Source organism: Schistocerca serialis, chromosome 3 (genome assembly GCF_023864345.2).
Source record: "Schistocerca serialis cubense isolate TAMUIC-IGC-003099 chromosome 3, iqSchSeri2.2, whole genome shotgun sequence".
In the NCBI taxonomy this organism is placed as follows: Eukaryota; Metazoa; Arthropoda; class Insecta; order Orthoptera; family Acrididae; genus Schistocerca; species Schistocerca serialis.
In genome coordinates this window covers 807,920,749-807,942,193 of record NC_064640.1, presented here as the reverse complement: position 1 = coordinate 807,942,193, position 21,445 = coordinate 807,920,749, and the positions used below count along the sequence as shown (strand labels likewise).

Sequence of the window (21,445 nt, the reverse complement as noted above, 5' to 3'; positions counted from 1 at the left end):
CAGAGACTGCTGTTTGCAGAAGTTTCGATTCACATGAGAAGGTACTTTTAGCAAATGAGGGCTGCATATATTGGCAGCAGATAACAAACTATGAAATTTCTTAAAGTTGCTGCTCTGTTTTCAACAGACTAAAATTAATTGCCTCCAGTGATTGGTGAGTGTAGTTAATTCTCAATATTACCATACGAAAGCGCTGGCAGGTCGATAGAAACACAAACAGACACATACATACACACAAAATTCAAGCTTTCGCAACAAACTGTTGCCTCATCAGGAAAGAGGGAAGGAGAGGGAAAGCGAAAGGAAGTGGGTTTTAAGGGAGAGGGTAAGGAGTCATTCCAATCCCGGGAGTGGAAAGACTTACCTTAGGGGGGAAAAAGGACGAGTATACACTCGCGCGCACACACACACATATCCATCCACACATATACAGACACAAGCGACCTGCCAGCGCTTTCGTATGGTAAGTCACATCATCTTTGTTTCTAAATATTCCCCGCGTGGAATGTTTCCCTTTATTATATTAATTCTCAATATTCTTAGAACAAATTATAATGAAAATAATTCTAAAACGTAGCAAGTTGATTTTACATCAGTAGTTGAAATTATTAACAAAAAATTATAAAACTGCATATAAATATTTTAATTCATTATATTTCAGTTCACTGATTTCTATCTATAATGTGTTACATCTTTTTCTGCAACACAATACACATTCCATTAATATTGATTATTATTGCAATCTAACTTTCAACATGAGAATTACTCACGTCTACATCTACATCTACATAATACTCCACAAGCTACCATATGATGTGTGACAGATGGTACCTCATATCACTACTAGTAATTTCTTTTCATGGACCACTTGCAAGTGGAGTGAGGCAAAAACAACTATATATATACCTCCTCATTCTATAGTCGGATTCAAATGCTGGTTCTCTAAATTTGATCAATAGTGTCTGTAACAAATCTAGCAGCCTGCCTCTGAACTGCTTCAGTGCCTTCCATTAGTTTGACCTGGTGGGGATCCCAGACACTCAAGCAGTACTCAAGACTAGGTTGCACTAGTGTTCTATACAAGGTCTCCTTTACAGTCGAAGCTCATTTTCCTAAAATTCTCCCAATAAAGCAAATCAGCCATTCACATTTCCTACTACTGTCCTTATGTGCTAGTTCCATTACACATCTTTGGCAACATATACCTGCAATATACTGGCAGTCACCAGTTTATGACTTGTTTCTTAGGACAATGATAACACAAAACAACCTTAAGAGGTGCATTCAAGTTATGACACCTCTTTTTTTACCCTCAGGACTGGAAGCACATAGAAACAAGAGGTTTGTTTTAAAATGTGTGTGAACTTGTTGTGAATGTGTGGCAGAGCACAGCACACAGAACTTTATTTTCAGTGGCAAGATTGACTACTGTAAAATGGTGATGTTTTCATTTTCCGCATTTGCATGGTGTGACACCAATGAGAAATTCATTTCTAGATGAGTGATACATGCATGGCTGTGTCTAATGTGTGTTCATAGGTGTTACAGCTAAAAGAAGCTAGAATATTGTGGGATAACAAATCAAGACAATCTCGGTCTAGCACCAGCCTGTCTGATAACATGATAGAGTGAGTGGAAAAAGTTGTTTTGGAGGATCATTAGATGAATGTGGAATCCATAGTCTCCAAAGTTGGCATTTTTATGGAATCTAGACACACAATATTGCATGAAGACCTAAAAATGGGAAAAGAGCCCCACAGGTGGATACCATGATGCTGATGGATGATCACCAGGCACCAGGCTGTGCATGTGGCATGCTGCTAGGCAATACATGTTGTCTTCTTTGTTTCCTGGCCTCTTTTTTTCTGGAGTCACATCATACAAGTCATATATGTTAAATACAATCTTCTGCAAGTGTAATGAAGTCTAATTTTAACAAAATGCATTTCACTTTTCTTTTAAAGAATCTACGGTGGTCACTGTAACAATATAGTTTTTCTTATAATTCTGGTTTGTTAGGAGCATGAAGAGTTCTCATGCCATAGTTTACTACTATAAACAGTATTAATAATTATCATTACTCATGTTTTTGTTTTGTTTCTTATGCCATTCTTCATAGTCTTCTGCATATATGTGGTCGATTTTAGCATGCAGAACTTTTCACTAACGCTAACTATATTCCCATTTTTGTGTTGTGAAGAACCACTGCCATCTCACCATTTTTTGCACTTTGTTTTGATGTTTGGAATGCGTTTGTATTTTGTTTAGTTTTAGTGGTAACAAAAGTGTCTGCTGTTTCTCTCAGTGTGATAGAGGGTGTTGATATAGCCTTGTTTATATGATACTGTTTTGTGGTAACTAGGGGAGTTAATCTTTATCTACTACATGTTTTATTATTTTGAATAACATTTGGTTACTGATGTTTGTTTGGTCATTTATTACATGTTTCTTTTCTATTATTGCCTTTTTGGATTTGGAAATTCTCTTGTTGAGTTTGGAGATGTTTCTTATTTCTGTATCTGACTATTTTCTTGTCTAAAATGGCAAATGGAAAAATTTCAGCAGTCAAAATTTCTAGTTTTATTTCACTTCTTCTACCAGTTTTAGCATTATATTATGCCATCTTCAGACTCCCTATCCAATGTGTAGGAAGAATCCTACATTTTATACAATTAAAATAGGGGTCAGTATACAGCTGGTAGTATCCATATATTTCTTTTAACAAAGTAATCCCTTCGATCATCATCTGCTGGCAAGCTAATGTGCAAACTTCGTTTTTGTAAATTATTGTTTCACTATGCTACAGGTGCGTGATGTAAAGTGGGCAGTCTGCAGGCGATGATTGAATGGATCGCATTGTTAAAAGATGTCTACAGATACAGACTTTATGCTGGCCTCTATTTTGATTTTAAAAGAGGTGGGATTCTTCCTACACATTGGTCTGGGGGTCTGAAGATAGCGTAATGTAACTGTGAAACTGGTGACAAACGTAAACAAACATAAAGTAAGACAGAAAATTTAGACAGATGAAGGTGTTTTGATTTGACATTTTATATTGAATAGCCAAGGTCCTGCAACCGTCCAGTATAAAGGTAGACTTACAGAGATTTTCATGTCTGTTTCTGTTGTGGTGGGGTGGTGTTTTTCTTGTCAGATGTGTTCTGCAAATGTTGAATGCCTGGTGCCATATATCCAAGCTATTTTATGTTTTTTATGCCAATACCTTATTACAATCAGCAGACCTGCAGAACTTTTGAAATAAGGTATAAAGAACATAAAAGAGCATGGAAATATGGCACCAGTCAACGTAATACTGCAGTTTCTTCATAACAACAACTTCGAAGTGATTTCTCATTTTCCTTGCTCACCTGGCCTGGCAACTAGTGACTTTTGGCTGATTCAAATGATGAAAGACACTCTCTATGGTTGTACATTCACTAGCCATGCTCCTATTGCATCAGTGATTTTCCAGAGGTCAAACCAGACTCCTAAGGAAGCGTTTGTAGTCACATGGAAAAATTGCATTGATGTTGTGAAAAATGTATATAGCTGCAGGGAAATTATGTCGAGAAGTCACAAATGCTTCACCTTTTCCGCATGATTAGTTTGTGAGAAAAAAAATCAGAGGTGTTATAACTTGAACAAACTTCATAGTCGATGTCACTACTTGTCCATCAAGTAGCTCCTCAATTGGCCTCACATGAGCTGAGTGCATTCCGCTTGTCACCAGCATTTGGCAGGCCCACACGGTGACCCATCCAAGTGCTAGCCAAGCATGACAGCACTTAACTTTGGTGATGTGATGGGAACCAGTGTTACCACTGTGGCAAGGCTGTTGGAATTATAACTTGAAAGCACTTCATTTATCTTTCAAATACCCAGATGATAACAACAGACCCTTACAAAAACCTTCTGAAATGAGTGAAGGAATAACTTACAACTGCCTCATTTAATGTCTTATTTTTAGACCAAACGGAAACGAGATAGGGCACTGCTGACAGCTACCTTCATATATTCACCATGGGTTTGCTGTTATTCCTCAGTATTTCTTCAAAATGAAAAATGTTATCTCATCATGTTTTTTAATAGGGATAAAGAACTAGTAGGCTCTTACAAAGCTACGTTTAAAAACCATAGACTGGAAAATTCTGGTAGAATGTGAATAATCTACAAATAAAGAAGTTGTTGTTGTTGTGGTCTTCAGTCCTGAGACTGGTTTGATGCAGCTCTCCATGCTACTCTATCCTGTGCAAGCTTCTTCATCTCCCAGTATCTACTGCAACCTACATCCTTCTGAATCTGCTTGGTGTATTCATCTCTTGGTCTCCCTCTACGATTTTTACCCTCCACGCTGCCCTCCAATACTAAATTGGTGATCCCTTGATGCCTCAGAACATGTCCTACCAACTGATCCCTTCTTCTAGTCAAGTTGTGCCACAAACTTCTCTTCTCCCCAATCCTATTCAACACCTCCTCATCAGTTACGTGATCTACCCATCTAATCTTCAGCATTCTTCTGTAGCACCACATTTCAAAAGCTTCTATTCTCTTCTTGTCTAAACTATTTATCATCCATGTTTCACTTCCATACATGGATACACTCCATACAAATACTTTCAGAAACGACTTCCTGACATTTAAATCTACACTCGATGTTAACAAATTTCTCTTCTTCAGAAACGCTTTCCTTGCCATTGCCAGTCTACATTTTATATCCTCTCTACTTCGGCCATCATCAGTTATTTTGCTCCTCAAATAGCAAAACTCCTTTACTACTTTAAGTGTCTCATTTCCTAATCTAATATCCTCAACATCACCCGACTTAATTTGACTGCATTCCATTATCCTCGTTTTGCTTTTGTTGATGTTCATCTTATATCCTCCCTTCAAGACACTATCCATTCTGCTCAACTGCACTTCCAAGTCCTTGCTGTCTCTGACAGAATTACAATGTCATCGGCGAACCTCAAAGTTTTTATTTCTTCTCCATGGATTTTAATACCTACTCCAAATTTTTCATTTGTTTCCTTCACTGCTTGCTCAATATACAGATTGAATAACATCGGGGAGAGGTTACAACCCTGTCTCACTCCCTTTCCAACCACTGCTTCCCTTTCATGCCCCTCGATTCTTATAACTGCCGTCTGCTTTCTGTACAAATTGTAAATAGCCTTTTGCTCCCTGTATTTTACCCCTGCCACCTTCAGAATTTGAAAGAGAGTATTCCAATCATCATTGTCAAAAGCTTTCTTTAAGTCTACAAATGCTAGAAACATAGGTTTGCCTTTCCTTAATCTAGCTTCTAAGATAAGCTGTACAGTCAGTATTGCCTTACGTGTTCCAATATTCCTACGGAATCCAAACTGATCTTCCCCAAGGTCGGCTTCTACTAGTTTTTCCATTCGTCTGTAAAGAATTTGCGTTAGTATTTTGCAGCCGTGACTTATTAAACCGATAGTTCGGTAATTTTCACATCTGTCAACACATGCTTTCTTTGGGATTGGAATTATTATATTCTTCTTGAAGTCTGATGGTATTTCACCTGTCTCATTCATCTTGCTCACCAGATGGTAGAGTTCTGTCAGGACTTGCTCTCCCAAGGCCGTCAGTAGTTCTAATGGAATGTTGTCTACTCCCGGGGCCTTGTTTCGACTCAGGAAGTTATTTCTCAGTATTTCTTCAAAATGAAAAATGTTATCTGATCATGTTTTTTAATAGGGATAAAGAACTAATAGGCTCTTACAAAGCTACGTTTTAAAAACCATAGACTGGAAAATTCTGGTAGAATGTGAATAATCTACAAATAAAGAAGACCACACACACACACACACACACACACACACGACTGCAGTCTGGCAGCTGAAGCCACACTCTTTCCATTGAAAGCAGAGTGTCTGCTCATTATACAATACCATCCAGTATTGTAGGTTTGAATTACCTTCCCCCATCAGGGTTATGAATATCTCTTGTCAGTACTGACATGAGAAATATCCACTCCACTGTCATTTCCAGCACCTATCAGCCATCGACCTAGAGGTTGTCAACAGTTCATGCAACACTATGCTGACTAAACTTAATGAAGGTCACAATAGCCACCTCAGCTGCCAACTCTGTCCATCACATAGATTCCAAGAGACTACTAATTTGCAAATTAGTGTGTTTTTGTTGTTTAAAACTTTGATGTTCATGATAAACTAAGCAGCACATCTTGACTGGAGGAATTTTTCATTTGTATTTCTTTTCATCTGAGTACTTAATTTATGACATATTGTATAAAATACTGAGCTTATTCTCATTAATGATGCTACACGATATTTGCTAGTAGTATGGATATATGCAAAAATACAACTAAACTCAGAGACTGTTTTGGGTGTAGAAATTTAACTGTAACTAACCTGTCCTGGTTGGGTGTGAATGTGAGTGAATGCATATTCACGGCTGACCGAAAATGGACTGCTGACAACAGTGCGGCTTGTGGGGACCACATCAACTGCTGCTGAGCTGACAGGAGGTGATGGACTCAGTGCATTTCCCTGGACTGGTGTGCGGCCATCTCTTGGAGAACCTTCTGCTATTGGTGGGGTCCCAGACGATGGTGGGGAGCTCGCTGAAGTCACTGTCAGCTCACCTGGAGGCATCACATCTCCATACACTCAAAAATGTTATCAGATAATATATTTTGATGATAAAGTAAGAGAATTAATTTAAAATGAACCGTGACTGGTCTTCTTTTAGAAACCCATTGTATTGAAGAAAGTGTTATTACACTAACACTAATAGATACTATGAACCTCTTCTTCGACTTTCCTTAATTTATTTTGAAAAAATAGACAAGCAATGATTTAGTCTTCTCTTTCAAATCCTGTATGGCTCGGATGTTAATAGTTAGGCTAGTAGCAGCACTTACTCACAAGTGCAATATCTTTAGAAGGCATTCAGTTATTATCAAAAATTGCAATTTAGAGGTACTGAAGAGATAATATTTATCTGAAGGATAATAGTTATGAGTGAGCAAGAGCAGTTTATTGTGCCACGACCTGGCACTGAATTAGACTGAGATATTTACCAATATGTAAATTTTCTGGCTAACGATACTTCAGTAAATCACAATAGGTGACTTTAGGATAACTCCAATACTACACTTTTTCAAAGTGTGTATTGAGTTAAATCAAATGGGCTTAAAAATAAGACAAATGTAATTCAGTTAAGCACAATGAATAGTCCTCATTAGTCACTTTATATCAGAGTTAATATTTTTCCTTCTCATTTGCCAATACAACACACAACACAGTGGCTGATAAAAGGAAATTACAAAATAAATGGGAAATGTTGTGCAATGATAGCAGCTATTTTGCTGTAGTCTTTATCACAGATATACACAATAACAGATTTTACTACCTGTAAGAACTTATAAATAGTTCGGAATACAAACTGTATGTTGTAAAGGCTATAAATTTCTTTGGTACATCTTCCTAATTAAAATATTTCACATTTTATTGCAAGCTGTAAATACTATGTAACATTGACATTTTCCTTATCACTCCAGCTGTTGATATATGCAGACTTTCCTGAATTATAATGTGCACTGCAGACCACTCTCATCAGATTACTACACGCTGACACTAAAAATATTTATTTAAAAACATTTGTGAACAGCATGGAACAGCCTGAAGACATTTTTCTCATGAACCAACATCCTCTACTCTTTGAAATGGTATCTGCAGCTCTGAATGTGATGGTTTCTCTAATCCAGAAACAAATATGTTTCAAATAACCAACATTCCATTCAGAGTGGTGCACATAAATTAGAAAGAAGTGGCATATTATGATGATAAATATTCTAACAAGAATTTGCAGACACAAGTAAGACGGTGTCTGTAAGGATGGTAAGAGGCTAGATAAATTGAAAAATCAGGTTTTATAAAATTAGGTAAATAACTGCATTAAGGAAAGGTATGAAGTAGTGTATAGTATGGATGTTGCCTAAGATTTAGATTACATTGTCTACAGCAAAACTTTTTTGGTTAAAATATATGATAATTAGATAAAACCATGTTTATTTGCCAGTGGTTGTTTGGATTCATATCATCATATTTTGTTCTTGAGAACATCAGCTCTATAAATCAGCAGTAATAGAAGTTAGAGTAATGAGGGTTCAAGAAAGCTACATATATTTCCATATAAATGACCACTAAGAGGTCACAAAAGAGAGAAACAGAGTGTTACAGTTACAATTAGGGATACAATCTTCAAAACAATGATAGAGCACTATATGACACAGAAAAATATTAATGGGTTTATTCTATAGCCACAAAAGTTATCCTTCTTCATGGCATTCATACAGTATCTATATTATACACAAAGCCCTTCAAAATTGGAGAAGCAGAAACTAAATTTTCTGTTTCATGTCAATAACTAATTATTAATACATTTTTAAATACAGGTAAGTGTTGAAAATCAAAGTAAAATAATTTTATGTTGTCACTATTTGGAATAACTAGCTAAAGTACAGACACTGAGACAGAAAACATCAGTACCTATTTGCATAAAAATAGGTTCACCAGCAATTAAAATGGAAACACAGAAGTGGAAAAGTTACAAATGCAGAGGGGGTAGGGTTCCCTCACATTAAAGTATCAAAAATGAACAGCAGAGAGTGAAATGACTTATTAACCTGCACCTATACCTTCAAAGGAAGTTGAATATTTCGCCAAAAACACTATGCACTGAAAAGGTGCGCAGCTACTGAAATATATAATTCAGGAGGAGCTGAAAACATGTCTCCTCATTAGAAGCACTTTACTTACAGTTTCCAGGATGGAGCAATTAATCTTGGTTACAGGCTACAGCTGTTCAATAAATGTGTTACTAATGACAGACATGTGATTAAGGGAAATGTCAGTAACCATAACTTACAAGAAAAAGTGCAGAAATAATGCACTGTTATTAGTCATTACTAATATGCACAGTTAAAACAGTTCATTGTGCTGTAGGAGTAATGTTTGTGGCAGAAAAAACAGCAGCTGATACACCTACATCTAATGTTCTACTAATTGATATCACAGTAATGATGAAAGTCCTGCATATTTTTGCAATTGAAATGAAAGTAGGATCAAGAAATAGCCATATTGATAGTCATGGTACCACTTGAAATATATATATATATATAAATTTATAACATATCATGGAATGCACAAATCTCAATGAAACGAAACCAATCAATGCTCTTTAATGCAAGGTGTATGATGTATAGAGTGTAAATCTACTGAACACATTCACTATAAAATTTTGTATATACATATAGAAAAAGATGTTAAAAAGTGGAATGAACCTGATGAAATACATTACATTTAATTTTTAGTTACATATGGTGTCTTATTGGGTATGTGTTAAATGCAGGGACATAAATAATTTTAAAACCATTATTAGTAGCTAAATATTTATTAAAAATATAATTTGAGCAATTTATTTTGTTTATTTGTTCCATAACATGTCCTTTAAGTGTACTATTTTTAATCTAATTTAGTTTGTCACCTAATATTAAACAATACAGTGCCACTTCTGGACATTTATGCGCTGCAGAAAATAAAAAACTGAATAAGCTCATAATAAACTGATTAAAAATTAGGATTTTATATAAGAAAAGTGTTAATTCTGAATGAAATGGGTTTGGGAAGGGGACTCACAAAACAGAATTTGTCAGATTTCTGGCTACAGAACCTTGAAACATGGAACAAGACTGGATTAATAAAGGAAAAAAAACTATGATTTTTAAATATATGGATATATTTCATCACAAAATTTACACAGCATTACATAACATATAGATATACATATACATTAAAGGTGAACTAAGATAATTATCCAGTGCAAAAATGTACTACAAATGTATAGAGTACAAAATCACATACAGTTAGTTGGTTAGTTAGTTAGTACCACAGTAACTGAATATGAAAATCTTTATATTTCAGCTCAGAAACATTTTCATAGCAGGATCATTCTTTCACAATGATCACAAACTGCACATTAAAACTGTTGCAAGACTGCTGATAACATTTGAACTAAGATGAAAATTTTCGTCTTCAGCTACTTTCCATACAGCTGAAATTCACTGTTTTGAGGTTCTTATTAACATACATATGATACTCACAACTGTATCACCACTTCCTCTATAATTTTCACTGTGTTCATATTTCAACATATGATTTATTATTAGGCTTGCTGTCAATATTTCTATTTCATGAAGGCCTATTTACAGGGTAAGTTTTATCATTGTTGTTGTAAATACGTAGATAACTTCAGGTCAGCAGTTATCTTAAAAGTTTGTTTTGTATTTCATTTCTGGGTAGCCTGTATTATATTTCTCTATTAATGTTACTGTGATAACTTTCTTGGGAAGCTAATGTCTTCAGTAAATCAGTCATTCCAAGTTACCTATAATGGCTATATTAATTTCGAGCATAGACCTACACAGACATAACATTAGGGGAACGACCATCATTTTCTCTGTGCATGCTGTAGGTTTGGATGTAATGGAGGATTATTATTTGTGAAAAGTTTGGTTACAGCCTAACTGATCTCTTCTATTTCATATTTCATAGTTCTGTTTCATAGTTATATTTCACATTTAAGGTTTCCATATGTAATAAGTTATCCATAATGGTTATGTTAAGATTATATATAAAACTAGTCAAACTTAGGAGTATGGGGATATGTTGAAGGTTTGGATATATTGGAGGATTATACGGTAATTTCTGACAGGCTTGATTACAGTATTGTTCATTTGTTTTATAATAATACAAGTTCTTGATTGTAAAATGAACATCTGCAAGACCAACAAAGTCTATTATACAATATAATTGGAAGAAATTGTATATACATCTGCAAAAGTGGACCGTATTACTTTTGTTTGAAAATATTGAAAAGCGGACAGTTAGATACTATGAGTACATGGGGGAAAAATAAAGTAATTTATGAAATACTACAGCTCCACAGTTTGGTGGAAAACAAATTAAATAAATCTCTTTTGAGTTAAGCTTTTAATTGAATTAATATTTTAAAATATGCAAGGATTTTTGCACAAAGCAAAAACATAATAACAACAGATGAATGAACTCATTAAAACTGAAACAATGACTTATATGGTCAAATCTTGATAACAGTACAAAAACTGCCAATAAAACACAATACTGCACAGCTTCATTGAATACACATTCTGGAAAGTAAATAAATATCACAGTTTTTTTCAATTTGACTCTGTAAATACAGCAGAAGAAAAACTGACAGATACTAATATATCGGGAAAACTGTGGACATGGCAGATTGATGACATGGGCAGTAATGGTTTGCTAATGTGAGCCAAGAGTAGAGTTTTAGTCAGAAAGACAATGAGGAGCACTTAAGTACACAACAAATGAGAAAGATTATATGGACTGTGTATAATCAGACCCATCTTATGAATTAAAAATCCAAGACATTTTTTGAACTTTGGGTACTACTAAATTGTAGTTATATGCAACTGTTGTAAAAAGTAATCACAGTTTACTATCTCTAACCTGTCTGAATTACACCTAGGAGGTGCACATTGCCTTTAAAGTGTGTATTTATGTTCAATCAAGTCCCCACAGTGTAGCATTAAGCTTACAATGGCAGTGACAGAGCAGCAGCTGAGTTATTCCCTCAATTAACACTACATTTTGTTTCATTGTTTAAAGTAACAAACATATTAAGAAGATTGTGATATGGTGGATTGTTTGCTGTTTAAGATAGCAAATATACAAGTGTATAATGGGCTTATGGGTAGAAGACCCAATATTTGTTTTATATGTTTTTATGGTATAATTATGATTTTTTCTGCAGTTTTCCAAAACCATTATTGAAGTGTTGTAGGACTGCTAATGATGCCCAGACCAGGGCAAATAAATATTCCATAAGTGAACTGAAATACATTTTCACTACTTCGTTCTGAAATAGCCAAAAAATCATTATCTGTTAATAAATGAAACAGGTATGTTGCATCCAGATGCTAGGTTATGGTGCAAATATTCTGAATAGCACACCTTCATTTATTTAATCTATGGGAATTCTATGGCCTTTATTCACTGCATGTGCATGAAATGTGTGGTTTCTATTCAAAATACATACACACAGTAATTCCATTTATTTCTAATCTGGGGTGCAAATGTCACCCATCACATATATTATTACTCCATGCAAGGGTCCTGCACATTCCTTGATTATAACTTGATCAAAAATGTGTTGTTTCACACTTCTCTAAGCTGTTTCCTGGTTGTTTTATGCCGGAGAATTACACAAAAGTCTGTAACTACTTTTGCACCAGTACTGATATTTGCAATCTGAAATCACATTTAGGAATATGTATACATGAATGAAAAGAATAAATTAACTGGCATATGTGTAGTGTGTAGAACACTATTCAACTGAATTTAAGTAACATGTTGACTCATTATTCACAGTATTAAGTCCCAATCTTTTAGCTGGTGAAGTTGATTATGATTTATAGTGGAGAGATTCCAGAATATATGAAATGTACATGATATATTCATTATAGTCAGCTTTTATATAATATTGCTCTTTGACTTGAGAATTTGTCAACAATGTCTGCCCACAAGTTGTTTCACTAAACCAGAGGGCTCTTGGTATTCATTAGTCCTTGGTGCGCTATGAGTATTAACTTTCCCTGTCACTTCATTTGAAATGGTGCCTCAGATAAAAAATATATCATTTAGGTCTGTCTCATGGTTTCTTTAAATCACATCCCTCATGTCTTGATTACAGGTGTCTAAGTTTTGTCAATTCATTCCACCTGAAAAATTCATGGAAAGAGTAAAAGAAAATTAAAATGACATTTCTTGCAAAAATTTCTAGTAGGTACATTATGTTTTAAAATTCTAGAGAAAATGATTCTCTTCATAACTTTAATATAACGCATAAAATAATAAACAAAACATTAGTGACTCTTAAACTCTCAGGATACATTAAAATTTTATACAGAAAAAAAAAGTACTTCTGAAATACTGGATATATTTCACAGAATAAATCAGCACAATGGTTTCAAATGTATAAAACTGCAAAACTGATTTCAGAAAAGCTACAATGTATAACAAATGAATTTAGCTGATTAATGACCTGACAAAATTGTATCACTGCATGAAAACAAAATTATATCACTGCATGAAAGAAGTTATAAGAATGTATTCTCAGGTAGGTAATTTAACTAAGTAGTCTTCAATTCTGGATTTCTTTTAGAGAGAAAATGTTGTCCAACAGCAAGCAACTTGTTGCAAAACTATAATATTTTTAATGGTTTCTACAGTAAAGAAATTCACATAGATAAAAAAGTGTTAGAAAATTTTTGTTAAAGGGGCTGTTTCTACATTTCTCAGAGGGATTCAATGCAGTTCTACTGATATCCTGCTATGTCACTATTGACACATTTTCTTATAAAGTAATCAAAAGAGCAATATATAAAAGATGAGCTGATTTTCTGAACAAAAATAAAATAATCACTAATTATCAGAATGGGTTTAGGAAGAACAGATCAACAGAACCAGCAGTCTTTCATTTCATGAGAGTGGTCCTAACTGCGTCGGATGCAAATTCTTATATTTATACAAGGTATTTGATCTAATCAGGCATAACTTACTGCTTATGAAACTACATTGAAATGTGGTCTGGGGATTAACCTACAATTTGTTCTACTCCTATCTCTCCTAGAAACAGAGAATACAAAGACACGGAATACCTTTCAAGTACAAAAATTTAGATATGGGAGTGCCCAGGGTTCTGAGTTAAGTCCTCTTTTATTCCTGGTATATATCAGTGATTTATCAAGCCACTTGATGAGAGCAAATGCATTTTTATTTGCCAATGACAACATTATTTTAATGGAAGGACGCACCAAGGACGACATTCAGCAGAAAGTCTCTATTACAGTAAATGAGGCCAGAGAGTGCTTTGGAGATCATACATTGGATGTAAATAAGTAAAAATGGTATAGATGAATTTCAGTAATAACAGAGTTTAAGTTAAAAGCATCATGAGAGTTCAGTTAGAGAATTGCAATATTACACAAGTTGCACATGCCAAATTTTTTGGCAATTGGATGGATGAACACTTGAGATAGAAAATCATCTAGAATTTTGGAATAAAACAGCTATGTAAATGATGATGTGTACTAAGAATGCCACGGGACAGTTGTAGCACTGAGCTTTGTTGTGAGCCTATTACACATATATGAACAGCTTGTTTAGGTATGGTGTGATCTTCTGTGGAAACAAAGGTACAGCAAAACGTATTGTCAAACTTAAAAGTGACAAAGCCATTTCCAATATTCTACTTCAGCCATTGCCATATCATAGCAAAAGGAGCTTGGGTGGGCCCATTGGTTGGAGTATTTCACACATACAACCCCCCCCCCCTCCCCTGTCCCCCAGTGAACCCTGCTGTCTCTCCCTTCCTTGCCCTCATGGCTGCTCATCTACACAATGTTCAGGGGCTGCTGGCTTGGACCTATAGCCAGAGTCGTATTAAGGAGATGCTATGCCCCTTGCAGAACTGCCTAAGCTGCCCCCCCCTCCTCCCCACCCCAGAAAAACTATCTTTTTTCTACACAGATATAGGAAATTTCATAATTTGTACTGTAGGTTTCATAAAAATGAAGTGTTATTGAAAAATGTTATTTGAATGAGCTATATGGGTGAAAAATTATACACACAACAAATTGTATGTACCACTGTAGATATAAACTACAAATTTTACAACATTTCCTAAAGGATTGAAAGTAAAACAAAATCTATGTTTATTGTTTGCGGCGGCTACTGTACAATGATTTTATCATGATGTACAATGAAGAACGAAACTGTTAACAACATATGAGTCATTAACAGGAACTAAAAAAAAACACAAAAAGGGCTATATTTAACTGTTGAGAACACCTTCATTTCCAGGAATTGTGTTCTTACTGTAATTTTACTGTCCATTTCCTCACTTTGAGCACAGCAAATGCACTGATATGTCACTGAAGTCAAATTTAGGGACAGTGTTGTATTCCATCAACAAGAAAGCTGAACTTGACAGTCTGTCTCTAGATCTACATCCTCATCTACATTGATACTCTGGATGCCACCATACAGTGCATGGCAGAGGGTACAATGTACCACTATGAGTCAATTCCTTTCCAATTCCACTTGCAAATAGAGCGAGGAAAAAAAGACTTCTATATGCCTCCATATGAGCCCTAATTTCTCGAATCTTATCTTTGTGATCCTTATGTGCAATGTATGTTGGCAGCAATGGAATTGTTCAGCAGTCAGCTTCAAATGCTGGATCTGCAATTTTTCTCAATAGCATTTCTCAAAAAGAACACTGTATTCCCATCAGGGATACCCATTTGAATTCCTGTAGCACCTCCGTAATACTTCCATGTTGTTCAAACCTACTGGTAACAAATCTAGCTGCCCACCTCTGAATTGCTCCAATGTCTTCCTTCAATTTGACCCAGTAGGGATCCCAAACACTTCAGCAGTACTCAAGAATAGGTCACACCAGTGTCCTATATGCAGTCTCCATTACAGGTAAACCATTCTTTCCTAAAATTCTCCCAATAAACCGAAGTTGACCATTTGCCTTTAATACCACAGTTCTCACATTCTCATTCCATTTCATATCGCTTTGCAACATTACATAGACATATTTAAATGACTTGATTGTGTCAAGCAGGAAATTAGTAATACTGTAACTAAACATTAAAGGATTGTTCTTCCTACTCAATCACATTAACTTGGATTTTTCCACATTTAGAGCTAGCTGCCATTTATCACACCAACTACAAATGTTTCATCCTCAAAGCTATTTTAATGCATGCATAAGCATCTCATAATCCATACATCGAAAACAAATTCAAAATATCCACATGGAAATCTGTGTCATTGTTCTTCATCAGCTCTTGCTACTGAAATTTGAAGGCAGCTACTTCATTAACCCGCTCTGCTATATCAATAGTTCTGTTATATTTGGCACATATTTTTTTGGCTACATATTTTTCAAAATGACATATGTAGCTCTCATTTAATTCTTTCCTGACAGGTAATTTAAATGAGATGAAATGGTGTGTTATACATGAGATCTATTTCCCATTCTCTTAATATTCTATCCTTGAAGCAGTCTAGCTTAAACAGATCAACTCCAGTCGTCAGTTGGCAGAAATCGGTATGAATAGGAAGTCTTTGGTCAAACAGCATATTATTTGCTTCAAGACCCTGTGGCCAATCTTTGAGATCCTACAAGCCAGTGGAAAAGTACCAGTAAAATCTACATTGCTGAATATGAGCTATCTGTAGGTAGCTGCTGTATGAATTAAGTGCTCTGTTGACACATAACCCAAGTCTCACATGTTCAGTCCTGCATTCCCCCCCATTATCATTCATCAATGGGAAATGTTGCAAACATCAAAGAGGTCCATCACAGTACTGTTCCATATTCTGGAGTTCTGTGATTGAAACTCGAATATTCTTAAAATGATTTTAAAATTAATAAGGTAGATTGTTTGTTAAAAACGCCATTTAATTTATAAGTATGGAAGAGAAGCTAGAAATCAAGCAGTTGGTGTACATCAACCAACTACAGTATTACAAACATGACACACACAAAAATTGGGTTCAGTTCTGTATGTACTTTATTATTAGCTCAGTAATTTGTGGATTAGGCCTATATTTAATACTGTATAATTACCATATTTACTATTTTTCTATTGTTTTAAGCAGTATGACATAAATGAGGGTTATGTAACAAACAATTCAGAGGAATTCTGTTATAAAACTTATTGACTTTTTATCTAGGCCCCACCAATGTAAATGAGCACCAGCCGCCACTGCACCCGGATATTTAAACAATGTAATTGTGTCAAGCAGCAGACTAATAATGCTATATTTGAATACCATGAGTTTGTTTTAAATGCTCATCTGTACTAACTTATATTTAGGTACATTTATACCTATCTGCCATTCTTCATACCAACTAAAAATTTTGTCTAAATACTCCTAGAGTCAGTCAATGATGACACTTTCCCATATACCACAGAATCATCAGCAAAAAGCTGCAGGTTGCTGCTCATCATCTACACCACATCATTTACCTATATAGATAATAACAGTGGTCCTATCACATTTCCCTCAAGCAGTCCTGACAATATCCTTGTCTCTGATGATCACTTGCCAATGTGGATAATGTACTGGGTTGTGCTACTTAAGAAGCCTTTGAGCCACTCACACATCTGGGAACCTATTCCATATGCTCATAACTTTGTTAGTAGCCTGCAGTGGGGCACCATGTCAAATGTTTTTCTAAAGTTTGGAATAATAGAACCTGAGAAGATAACCTACAGTTCTCTGGGGTATAGTAGGTTTTTTGTGTCACCTATAATATTTTGTTCCTGTAGCACATGTCTGAAAACTGACCAACTCATTTATATAAAAAATGGCAATTTTACAGTCTTGCCCAGACCCTCCTTCCCATGAAAACTTTCTGCAGGCACATCTTTAAATAATTTATATGATGACTAATTTAATATAATGATACTTCAGGGCTTATATGTGTAAGACTGTGTGTGTGTGTGTGTGGGCACACGAATGCACGCACTTTCTGAAATCATACCAAAAGTTTTCAACATTGAACAAACAGGTTCATAACCACGGAACAAGAAACAAAGATGACTTTCAGAGAGACTCACATACACAAAACACTTTTAGCAAAAAAGTGTACTTTACCTACCCAAAATACTTTTTAATGCTTTGCCTGTTACAATAAATAAAACCAAACTTCCAAGTAGAAAACACACTTTTTAATAACATGTAAAATTAAGGAAAGGCAACTACTCACTTCCAGCAGGTCGATGCACAGAGCACAGAAACACCAAGCACTAGTTCTTTTCCTAGCAGCACTACACACATTTATGCACACAACCACACAGACACTCAAACATACACTCCAGCGTCCATGGCAAGACTGCTGTGGAAGCCACAGATGTGTGTGTTTCAGTGTCTGTGTGCTTGTGTGTGTACTGTTGTTAGAACAAGAGCTAGTGCTCCAAAGCCTGTGTGAATCATATGTTTCTGTGCTCCATGCATTGACCTGTTATAGGTTGAGTGGTTGCCTTTCCTTTGTTCATGCAGTACTCCATCCACAAATTTCCATTACTCTTATACTTTTTAATAACATATAGCTTCTAAAATATTGAAAAAAAACTGGTTTGAACTGAGTTGAATTACAATGAACTTTTACTTTTTCATAGATCCAGGATCAAAACTAATCTTTCTCGCAAATGTTACTTCACTTTATACTAATACCACATCTTAAAATCAGGAAGAATTTTTGGATATGGGTATTGTTCCAGGCTGTGAATCCTGACAGATTATTAACAGCATGAAATGGACCCAGTATGCAGCTACATAATTTGGAACTTATGAAGGTTAAAAGAAATATGTTGAGGTGTACATTTAAATGAACAATATTTCTTAAGAATTTAACAACTTTTACATTCTGATGAAGTCATTAAAGTAATAAACAGTTTCTCATATGTTGACAACTAGCTTTAACCAACCACACATAACTATTACTACCAGCTCTGTAGTATTTTCTCAAATTTCCAAGAAGTCATTCATCAATACCAGAGCATAAAAAATTATTTTTGAGGGCTCCAGCTCTTTATTGTAAAAGAAAGATGTTTAATGATCACACAATAATTAATCAAATTCAATCAGTTTATGTAGCTGGACTGTTCAAGACATAGGATCTTCTCTTTCCACTCATATTTTACCACAATATTCTTCACACTAATGAAGCACAAAATGAGGTGGGATTTCAAGATGGAAAACAAAGCTTTTTCACTTTCACTACCTTTATTCTTAACACATCTCAAAATTGTTTTGAGCTTTAAGTTGAATATTTCCAATAAAGGTTATTCTGGATGAAACAACATTTTATTTATGTTAAAGTTTTTATTTTTTAAAATCTTCATAATATTAACGAAAAAGGAAAAGAAATAATGGACATTTCACAATTTTCACAATCTCTTGGTCAGCTGTATGGTACATAAACTCAGCCAACAGTCTAAACCTTTATCCAATTGTTTTACTTGTCATGTCTCAATATTCAGCTCTTTTGAAGAAAAATATTGTCTGCATTCCTGGAGATAGCTACGATCATTTGCTACTCTTACACATGGTCTAAGTATAATTTTTCTTTTAAAAAAAGCAGTGTTTTTCTTCATAATATTCATGTATTATTTTTGATTTAAAATAATCCAAATCTCTCTCTCTCTCTCTCTCTCTCTCTCTCTCTCTCTCTCTCTCTCTCTCTCTCTCTGTGTGTGTGTGTGTGTGTGTGTGTGTGTGTGTGTGTGTGTGTGTGTGTGAGGAAGTCTGCACACTTGAAGGCTCATTTTCTGTGTTGTAAGTCTACAGCTGAACTGAAAGCAGTGTTAAAGTCTGTAATGAGGAAAAATTCCTTGCTGATGAATTGGTTACAATCAGTTAAAGAGACATACATGAAAAGTGTGTGAAAGTTAAAGAATTATGAAATCATGAATTTATAGATTTTTGATTACAAACATACACAAAAAGTCTATTACTGAAAGTGTGCTACAGAAGGTGCACATATAAGGCAAATAAGACTGCAAATATTTTTTTTTTATTGAAGAAAGCGAGATTTGTGTTTGTCTCATTGACTGGAAAATCATTATACATGGAGCACAAGCTCAGATTGGACAGAATAGGAAAGGAAAGTAGATGCATCCTTTTCCCAGAAACCATTCCAGGATTTGCCTTAATCAGTTTTGGAAAACCATAGATAAGTTACTTTTGAACACCATTCCTCATAATTCTGAATCTTAGGCCTTAATTATTGTGCCTCATGTTTGTCAGTAATATGTTAAAAACAAATGCACTGGACTACAAAATTTGTTTCTAAACCCTAAACAGAGACACATAAGGTATGTGGAAATTAATTAGCCCTCTTGAATTGCGGCTGTGAATTTCACAGTTCATCGTAAATTCTCTGGCAGAATCATCTCCTACTGTATGCTTTTGGATTGTTTCTACCAAGCAATGCAGGCTAGAATTCATTTAAAGCTTTGTTTTGTTACAGTGAAATACGCATCCAAAATAAATGTCTGCTTCATTTACACTGAATATTAAGTTATTACAAAATATCTGTTTCACAGAGTGAATGTGAAAGACATACATCAGTACATCTTCAGTAGCCTATATGCAGTGAAATTTAAATAAAAAATTGGCATTCTGGCAGAACTACTCAATAACAGTATTTAAGCAGTGAACAGATCAAACCTGTAATTACATCATCTATGTTACAATTTAATATGTGTTATGACAATCTTGCAAATCTCCTATGCAAAAATAAAAATGAAAAAAAATTACACAAATTAAAATTGCCCATACAGCAATCAAAAAAATGTTGATCTTTGTGGTAGAGCTAACTGGAACCTACAACAATTATTCAACTTCTTTTATCTACTTAGTTTATCACTCTTCACTGAAGGATATGCCCAGTGTTTGGTCACTTGTACTTTAAACTAATTGTTGGAATGCCAGCAATGAAATCTTTGATTTTCATTTTCATACACAAAGGTTTCACTTAGTAACAACTGGACATAAAGTGCTGATAGCAACATGAGGAGCTTTGGCAGGCCTTGTTGTGCTTTATAAACTATTTCCCTTCTATCCTGTGAAGTCTACTATGTAGAGCACATTGCATGTTTCTTGAAGAAACAGTTTGCCTTTGTCTAGTCACTGCATTTAGGTACCATTGTAATGTTGGATCTAAAATTGATTTGTGATTTCTGCTCGTCTCTGCTATCTCTTATGTGTATAATACAGGGTAGTTATAATTAAACTTTGGCTACTTGAGAGGGCCCAAATAAAAAATGAGTGATCATGCAACAATGGAACTTAGTGAAAACATTTGTGGAAGAGAAGTAATGAATAAACCATTGAAAGAAAAACATTTTAATTTCCACATGAGAGGTTAACATTTGTTAATTGCATACCATGTTTATGTTCCAGCCTACAAATGTTGCTCAATGTAATGACCATCTGCATCCATGACAGCTTGGAAATGCACTAGACATACCATTTCACAATTGTTTGTGGCACTTTTTGAACAGTGGATCACGGAATGTTCAGCTTTCATGACACAGCTCGCTCAATGCTTGAAGTTTGCACATTGTGTCCACCATTCTCAGCCATGGCAACAGTAACTTCTTCAACAATTTGTGGCGAAATTGGCCGTTAGTGTCTCCCACTTGCAATTCCCAAATCGTCAGTTAATTCAAACTTCTGAATCATGTTCTCCAAGCCTGATGCAGAAAGAGGACCTTTCCATATTCCTTCAATGGATCGTTACTCACAAA

At 35.0% G+C, this 21,445-nt stretch overlaps 1 protein-coding gene across 7 annotated transcripts in view; it reads right to left on the bottom strand.

Annotated features, from left to right (window-relative positions):
* LOC126470658 (nuclear factor 1 X-type) overlaps positions 1 to 21,445 on the bottom strand; it is a 597,492-nt gene that overhangs the window by 15,917 nt on the left and 560,130 nt on the right. For 6 of the 7 annotated variants that reach the window (XM_050098642.1, XM_050098644.1, XM_050098646.1 and 3 more), the window contains one exon: positions 6,396 to 6,628. In XM_050098642.1, the coding sequence (XP_049954599.1) occupies positions 6,396 to 6,628 (233 nt within the window). Of the gene's footprint in view, positions 1 to 6,395; positions 6,629 to 9,811; positions 12,827 to 21,445 lie in introns of those variants that run through there. The other variant, XM_050098649.1, reaches the window with a different exon arrangement.